The following is an 8,984-nucleotide window of genomic DNA, read 5'->3' as shown; positions in this document are numbered from 1 at the left end:
CTATTTTACATAGACGCCATTTCTGCTGGGAATGTTGAAAATGTCTAGCAAGTTCCAACGATCCAAAATCTACCTTATTTATGCAGGATATCACAAAGGCATGCCACATATTTATGCCTACTCTATTGCCACAAAAGAAATAAATGTAAAACAGAAATACTTCATCTAAAATAAACAAACACAGAAGTTTAAAAGTCCGATTACGTCGTTGAAGGTCCACTCGAAGTAGTTTTAAAAATCTATTTTTACCTCCAGCTATAAAAAGGGTTTTCGTCTATTTATAACTGAAATTGGTTTAAATTTAGAAACGTGGAAAGATCCGCGAATCTCCAAAACAACATTCCAATATCTAATCAGTTTATTATTTAACAGAGATCTCTAAGTTTGAATCACCTAGAGAACAATTTTGATCACTCACAGTCAGTCAAGGGAAAATGACACGCACTCTTCAATTGGTGTTTCTCGGTGTAATATTTCTTCATGGTTGTCAAAGGTAATAAATGTTGCTCAAATATATAATTTATTAAATATTGTATTCGTGTACGTACTTTGCTAAGAATTTCAGGTAAGTTTTTGAAAACAGAGATTATTTTCATTTTTTATGATTATTTTCATTTTTTATGTTAAAGATATTGTATCACTTGACAAATAACTCATTACAAACTTGCAAAGTCAAACGATGGCTAGCAAAGTGAGAATGACGGATCTCCATCTCTCACAAATTGCAAGATAGTCAGTTAATTTAGGGAACTTTCACGTCATGCTGACTGCACCATTCACCGACTAAAAACCTGACCAGACATATGTTTTACAGTAACGAAAAACTTATTGTATGTGAATATGTGATAATGTACATTTTACACTTGTGAAGGATTACTCAACTAGTCAATGAGCTTTATTCAACCTTGTCTTGCGTTTTCATAAAGTCTTTGAGAATATGAGATTTCAGAATTTGCTCTCTACAAAAGAGGTTTATTATAACTGATAAGATATAGATTACAACTTACTTAGGGTTGTCGTAAATAGGTTTAGAAATTATTCTTATAGCAGATTGTGTGGTCTTTGTTGTCGCTGACAATTAATGTCGGTTTCATACTGCTCGATGATGAAAACTGTCTGGTGACAATGTATAATTAAAAAATATCCTTGGAAACAAACAAAAAGCAGAACAAAATATGAGTCTGGTTGGCAAGTGGGCATATGCCACATTTTATTTTTATAGTTAGCCCGTCCTGAACAGTTGGGAGTCTTATTATTTTTTAAAAGTCATAAATTATGTTCATCGATAAGCTAATCACGTGGCGTGCATATGTACAAAGCGCAATCCTTTCAAAATTTCAAATTTCTTTCACAATTCTTCAATGACAGAATTATTTATTTATTACAGGATTTATCAAATTTTTAGTTAATCATTTTAAAAGTTCATCATCATTGAACTCTGTGATAGACGATACTGCTCTTTGTTATAGAAATTGTTCAAGATACACACTAAAAGTATTTTATAATTAAATTTAGTTCTCAAGGTCCGCCTAGCATCATGGATACTTGCAACAAATGTGGGAGACTGGATCCTATGATCGTCTTTCTCCTAACTTGCTGTGTTGTCATGCTAATGGAAGGATTGCACGTTATCATTCTCAAAAAAATTTCATTGTCTTTAGTGCTGCCATTTCTGATGCTTTTGTGGATGGGGTCTCGATTAGGTAGGAACGCCTTATAAAATGTCTTTATTTATTTCTGTTGATATTTGTTTAAATACATGGCAACACAAATTGATAACATCTTTTAAGTACTGACCTCATTTAAAGGCACCCCATAATGATATTAAGAACAGAAAAGCCTAACTTAACTGTTGCCAATATATGCTATTGGGATTCCCCTCTAGACAGATGTTTCTACGTTCAAATTTTCATGTTTTCAAGTCAAAATGAACCTGTGAGTCGGCAATTTTATTACATCATCCATAAAAAAACTTGGAAAATAAACAGTTCAACATTTAAGCGAAGTTAGATTTGACTCCATATAAAAAAATTTAGACGACGTTAATTATCCGATGACGTATTTTCACAAGAACATTTTATGCGAGGTCTCACGGTCTATTACATTTAATATTCTTGCCTGCTGTGAGAGTATAAAGGAAAAACGTTTCTTCACAAACTGTTTTCATAGTTGCGTGTAAAGGTAACTATGGAAACACAAAACTAAATTCTACGCATAAATTTGCTTGTGTAGAAATTGAATAGAGCAATGAAACTTGAATTTAGTGACTTGATAGTCAGTTGAATTTAGTACTCCCGTGTTTAGTCCTAAAATTAAAAACAAGCAGCACGTGCATGTCCTTTAAGGCTTGCTTACTAATTTGTTATACCTGTGTGATTATTTTGAAGTTTATAGCAACTAGGATTTTACACCTGTCTTTATCGCTGAGTCGGCAAAATTTTATCTTCGCTCAACACCAATAAACAATGAAAACATGATGTTATCTTTTTTTATTCATGCAGTTCGAAACAACTATTTTATTGAGACGAAAAAGAACTTCACAGAAGAACGAAGGGGAAGTTTTCCAGTTCAAAACACAGATCAGTAAAACGAGACTTAATTGTGATCGCAGATACAGTTCGCCCACAGAGAAATTTAGAAAACATAACGTGTTGTAAGACATTGCAAAAGCACGTACAGTCAATCATAATCAGCCCATTTCCAAGCCGTCGAAGACCGCACGTCATGTTTTTTCAGTTTCTCTGATGTTCAAATATTGTTCATAATAAGTTATTTACCAAAATATCCAAATAATACACCACTATAGGGGTAATAGTATACAATTGTATTATAAAGCATTTTCATAGAGCTGCACTGCAAAACAAAGTCTTAAAATTTGGAAAATCGACATTCGTTTCATCAAATAAATTTTTATATATAATTATCTTTCCTCGCCTAAACGTACGGAGCTCACATAAGTTGATTTTCTGTTATTCCATAATTAATTTCTCCCTAAACCATAGTTTGGTTTCGTTTACTGTTATTACATATAATTTTACTCTGTACATAGAGATTATCTAAATCAAATCAATTTGTCACCATCGATAGTTCGTGTTACATAATGCATCATATGCAAACAAGCTTAGTGTTTGTTGATATTGGAAATTTTACGTTTTTACCATAAACTGCATTTTTCTTTGGGATTCATCTGAGAGCCGACTGAACAACAGAACGCTTTTGAAAATTCTGGAAAGTTTGACAAGCTTCCAATCACTCTAACAAAGGAGATAATGACGACTTTTCCAAACAAAGAAGAATTTGGACAAGACAGCACAGCTTTCTATTTGATATAGCGCCACCATTTTTTGAGTACATAGTGAGAGAACCAAGATATTTTAACTAATGTAGTTTTTGTCTCTAATTTCTTTATATTCCTGCAGCTAAATGTTTCCTTTTAAAATAATGCATGCTTTGGAGAGAGACGTTCGGAGTGAACTAAAGGTTGCTTTTATTTTGATCACGAAAATTAAACTTTGGTAAATCCTGTTTTGTTTTATTGATTATCCATTTTATATCGTGGCCATGTGTCTTTAAAGAGATTTTTAAAACACTAGGGAAAACATTATCACCCATCAGCATTATTATCGCCTATCAGTATTGGAAACCTTTCGTGTTGAAAATGTTGATAATATTTGCAAAAGCCGTAAGACATTGATAAGAAATTCTAACTAAAATGCGTGGGTCTTAGACTTATCATAAATATCAAAACAAATCAGCTGCACGAACTCATTCATTATCGTAAACAAATGATTTCTAACCTGGCCATTCCTGGAAGATGGGATAGAATGTTTACATTTTTCAAATACAAAGATGGGTATTTCGAGCACCAAATCTTTAAGGCAAGAATGAGAAATACATCATTGATTAATGATTAGAAGTTGGCACATGCATTCTGCAATCATTGCCGAGAAAAGTGCATATTTGAAATGAATATTCTCAATTTCTAATCTTGATAATGCTTCAAAAAACACTATCTTCGACTGAGGTTTTGTGTTTTCACATTTCTTTGAAATTTGGAGTTTTCAAAGAAATTTTTACACAATGCATGCAAATCCTCTGTAACAGAACTTGTTTTTAAACATTTTAGGCAAAAAAGTTCAACAAGAAAATATACAATGCATACCCGAGCATTCGCAACAAAGAAGAGCTGAACACTTGTTAAGTTGAAAGCAGACAAATCAGGCTCATCGTTTTCACTTCTCCAATCTTTATAAGCCTAAATAGAATCATAATGATCATATAGTATTTTGAGATGTGACGTCTAAAAAACTTTTATCGACATGATATATTCAAGCATTTGACGCAGGCAACCTCGAAAGCCGTTCTTACTCCACCACTATCTGCCATATTTTCACCCAATGACTTTTCACCGTTTAGCTGAAATAAAACGTAATGAATGTACTAGGTGTGTTATACAATGAACCTCTCACAAACATATTCTCCTACCTTAATTCCTTTAAAATACATATTAGAATACTGCTGAGTAAAACATTTTGATCTTTTTTCATACTCCATCACGGAGGAATTCTGCCACCAGTTGCGCAAATTGCCATTTTCATCATGATTTCTTCCTTGAAATTAAAACAACAAAACTCTGACTGATCATGTTATTACCGAAGGAAAGTTTTATTTATGTTGTCGCAAATCGACAAAATTGCTGGTAATATAGAGTAGGCAAGAGACAACTAAGTTTTTTTGTACTTTGTTCGATACATTTGATCGTAACAACTTACCGTTGATGTCAAAAGCGTGTGTTAACTCGTGGCCAATAATCATTCCAATTCCACCAAAATTCAATGACCTATGAAAGGAAAAAATGTCAAATAGTTCTATTCTAAAAGCCTTATACTTTTATATGTTGTTCAATAATAATCATTCACAGCTTGGTAAGTTAAAGGGATCAAATAACTTTGTTAAATTGACACAATGCATTATTTATCATCCAACAAATTCCTATATACATCTGCATTTATTTTCTCAATATACTTTAAGATGACAATAGCTAACTTGCATCACTTGAAAAATTAAAAGAAAATCGGTTGTGGTATTAAATGAAATGCTGTAATATTTTTGGACGGTGTAGAGACTCCTTGTAATTTCACAGCCAGCAGAGCTCGTTCGGTCTCATGTGGTCAGTTTTTATTGGATTATCGAAAGAATTAATCCAAGTCGCTTCGAAAGAAAACATGCTCCATATTTTCAACATAAACACTATCTTGAGAACTGCTCTCTTTCAAACTCACATTGGACGAGAGGGGTCGTAAAATGGTGGTTGCAAAATTCCAGCTGGTACATCTAAATGTCAAGGAAACCAATGATCATTAACTCAAACTTTATCAGCTTATTTATACCATGTCAATATTCATTTCCAAAATATTCTGTAGCTACAGAAAGTTTTCCAATATCTGCCAAGATTGTTTAGATCAGTGCTCAGTCCTATACTCCCTATGCAACTCCAACAAATAAAAATGTGGGCTGATAAAAACGCACATTTTTTAATACCTGTCAGGTGAATCTAAATAACTTACACACTTTGTTTGAGGTCGCACTGTATTTGGCATTGGACGATATGGGATCAAAATACGCACTATAAAAGTGAAAGAAAAATACAAACGATTACTTATCCATATTAAACAAAAACTATCTGAAAGTCATAACTGATAACAAGACTAAATTCTGTCGTTACAGGAAATCTTTCAATCTTAAATGTTTTCTCAATGAAAACAGTCTTGTTTATATTTTAGATCAATTTACTTTACCATTATACATAGCATTTGAAGCAGGATTGTTTATTGACCAAATCTTACTGTACTATCTTTTCATATTATAAAAATGCATTCCAATATCCTCTACAGCATTCAAAGGAACTACATATTTTAGTTTACATTCTCATGTTCTTCAGAGATCACGATCTAAATGCACTCACTCAGTTTCATAGTCTGTCATCGAATATGTTTTTAAGTTTTTCTTCATTATGAACGAGCGTTTTTCAATCCAGTTGTTGATGTAATCATTTTTCTTGATTTGTATCTGTTGATTTAACATGTTAGAAAAAGCACATTATTTTTATATCATTCAATGATAAATGAAAATGTTTAAATTAGTTTCATTGGTTTCATGTACTTATAATACCTCATTTGGTAATTACCTCTTCAACTTTCGTATTTAGCTTGTCGTTATTCTCCAGGTTAGCAGGTAAAATAACTGATAACTTTATTTTTCGAGCCTATAAAATACGAAAATTCTGAATAACACAGCGATGAAAACAGAGATAAGAAAGCAATAATGGAGAAGATTTTTAACAAAGATGAATATAACGTTAGCAAGTTGATAAAAAATTGCATGCTATACTTTAGAAACCATCGTATGCATACAGTTCTCTTTTTGTGTGCTATAACTGTTGTTTTCTCAACACAATTGTTTGTTGAGCAGCAAACCAATGTCCATGATAACAATCACTCACAATAAGATGTACCTTCTTCAACGCCTCCTGTTTTGTTTTTGAATCCATCCATGATGAGGCATTAATGTCCTTAACCAAATTCTCGTGTATTCTTTTCATCATCTTTTTAAACTAATATGAAGCACAAAAAGCAAACCTTAATACAGCACATCGCTAGTTTTGAAATCAAAATGAATTTAAAATATAGATAGATACACTCCAGTTCATATCTAATGGCTACAGATGGGATGCTAAACCAAATTTACATCATCGTGAGGAGAGTTTCCAACAACCAAATGCAAAAATGTATTTCAATATCCTCTACAGCATTCAAAGAACTACTTATTATAGTAGTCTCTTTATAATCTTGTTCTATATCCTGCTGCGTCCTGCATGTATGGTCGAAATCCACACAGACAAAGCATGAAAATGAATTGTAAAATTAAGTAAAAGACTTCATGACGTACACGAGTTTCTTCACCTTTATGAAACATTTCATGAAGGTATAAAATACTTAATGAGGAGCCAAACACGGTTCGGACGGATGCAAAGCACTTGCTTTTAATCTTTTCTGGCTGATCGTTACCATACATCTCACTGATCGCATGAGGCAATTGAAAACCACCAAATGTATGGGCATCACTTATAACTTGCCATATAAGATAATTGGCCAATGTCCTAAGAGATAACAGCATTCCATATTCTAATGATTAAAGACAACATTTAAAACAGTCCAGTGCGAGATATTGGACAATACCTACGTGTTATCGGTTTTTTCAACAGTTTCTGCCATGCTTTTGATGTAGTTTATGTCATTGACTTTAACAAGTGTATCCTTGGTAATCGTGACGTCAATGTCATGAAACATTTCCTGGAAATAATTCAGCCATTGGAACTAAAAACATTGAATAGATTCACAATTAGATACAGAGTTACATTAATTCATAGGTTGAGCTAACGCTTAACCAACTTGGTGATCTTTTCAATATTCACACATTTATTTCGGAAAGAATTTTTAAACTATGCTATTTACAGAATTTCCATAGAGAAAAGATGCTTGTCAACACTATAAACCCTGTAATACCTTCAACAGAAAATAACTTCATTCAATAAGCATGTTTTCCAAAATCGTCATATTATGGAACTTACTATATGTTTCGTTTTTTCTTGGAGTTCTTGTATTTTCATAACTTTGTAAGAAAACTTTTTCTTCTGAAATTTAGATAAGGACATGGCAGCCTAAGAAGTAAAAAAATATATAATTCAAAAATGAATTCGAGAAATCCATATCATGCATATTCTTTCTTATACCTCTGATAATTTCTTCTCAAATTCAAAAACATTCTTTGCTTGTCTTAAAATTGCCGTATCATTTTTGGTTTTCTTAGATAACGCTGCCATAACACCCAACATTTTATTGAGATAATGGTTTCGCTTCTAAGAAAAAGAGTGATGATTGATTAAAATATGCCTCGTTCCAGTCCTTTAAAATGTAACAAATAGTTCAAGCTTGCTGTTGGAAGTGTTTCATGCTCAACAGGTTGATGTGTCAAAGTTTTTAGTTTCTTTACAAAACACTTTATCAGGCTGCAACTTGTCACTTTAATGTGGAACTATATATGATAAGTTTGGAAATACACTTTATCGAAAAAGATAAATTTTGGTTTTAAAACCAGTAGCACTTTCAACAGTGAGACAGACTTTAACGTTGGGCTTTAACATTTCTATGATGACATCATTCAGTTTTTTTTAAAAAACATGCTAACGTAATGACTAATGCTTAAAATAAAAGACAAGTAAATGTGTCTGCATTATTTCAAATCGTCTATATTGTTCTCTACTGACCTCTGTGCTATAAGAATCATTACTTAGGTAGAACATTCGAAACTGCAAGAGCAATGAGACCCATTGCCTAATCTATAGAAAGATATTTTCATCAATCAACTTGTCGACTTAAATATTGCAAAAGAAATGCGAGGAAGTACAATGATATTCTTTTTAGTGGTGTTTTTCATATCTAGACCGATCTTAAAAAAGAATAGCGGAAAAATCGAGAGCTTGCGATGAATCTTCACGAGATTCGGTAGTAGGTTCCAGGTCTTCCTCGACCAGTCCGGAGTGCTGATGTTCCATCCTCCAAATTGGTCGATAAACTTCTGAGTGTTTTTAAACTTTGTTTCGTCGCTCTCACGAGAATAGCTCAGGCAGACACTAAAGTCCCGTTGTGCTTTAGAAATTGCTTTTATCTGAAAAAACGTTTTTAACTGAAAAACTACAAAATGATCACGTCTTCAAGAAAATTTCTTACTTACATGTTTGTATTCATTCGTAGCATTTTCATCTCGTAATTTTGCAACAATAATCTCCCTATTTTTCTGTTCTAATACATTGAATTGTGTAACCTGTCTGTTGTTGATAACTTGCTCAGACATCCATCGGTTGCAAACAAAATTGTAGAAGTTATGGCAGGGATCAACTGACCAATCAAGACTTTCCATCAGAG

At 32.7% G+C, this 8,984-nt stretch overlaps 1 protein-coding gene across 2 annotated transcripts in view; it reads right to left on the bottom strand.

Annotated features, from left to right (window-relative positions):
- Nucleotides 1-2,803: 2,803 nt before the first annotated feature.
- LOC124443554 (neprilysin-3-like) overlaps nt 2,804-8,984 on the bottom strand; it is an 11,595-nt gene continuing 5,414 nt past the window's right edge. For both annotated transcript variants that reach the window (XM_046994008.1, XM_046994009.1), the window contains exons 4-21: nt 8,794-8,984; nt 8,467-8,727; nt 8,327-8,398; nt 7,793-7,918; nt 7,631-7,720; nt 7,243-7,376; nt 6,949-7,159; nt 6,515-6,613; nt 6,188-6,265; nt 5,966-6,069; nt 5,568-5,626; nt 5,283-5,334; nt 4,773-4,840; nt 4,486-4,610; nt 4,351-4,416; nt 4,163-4,255; nt 3,798-3,871; nt 2,804-3,254 (exon numbers count right to left, since the gene is read on the bottom strand). In XM_046994008.1, coding sequence (XP_046849964.1) covers nt 3,155-3,254; nt 3,798-3,871; nt 4,163-4,255; nt 4,351-4,416; nt 4,486-4,610; nt 4,773-4,840; nt 5,283-5,334; nt 5,568-5,626; nt 5,966-6,069; nt 6,188-6,265; nt 6,515-6,613; nt 6,949-7,159; nt 7,243-7,376; nt 7,631-7,720; nt 7,793-7,918; nt 8,327-8,398; nt 8,467-8,727; nt 8,794-8,984 — 2,003 coding nt within the window. In that variant the 3' untranslated portion in view covers nt 2,804-3,154. The remainder of the gene's footprint in view (nt 3,255-3,797; nt 3,872-4,162; nt 4,256-4,350; nt 4,417-4,485; nt 4,611-4,772; nt 4,841-5,282; nt 5,335-5,567; nt 5,627-5,965; nt 6,070-6,187; nt 6,266-6,514; nt 6,614-6,948; nt 7,160-7,242; nt 7,377-7,630; nt 7,721-7,792; nt 7,919-8,326; nt 8,399-8,466; nt 8,728-8,793) is intronic.

This window comes from Xenia sp. Carnegie-2017, unplaced genomic scaffold, assembly GCF_021976095.1.
Source record: "Xenia sp. Carnegie-2017 unplaced genomic scaffold, XeniaSp_v1 HiC_scaffold_21, whole genome shotgun sequence".
NCBI classification, from domain to species: domain Eukaryota; kingdom Metazoa; phylum Cnidaria; class Anthozoa; order Malacalcyonacea; family Xeniidae; genus Xenia; species Xenia sp. Carnegie-2017.
Note: the sequence above shows the minus strand (reverse complement) of the source record. Positions and strands in the feature narration are given on the sequence as shown.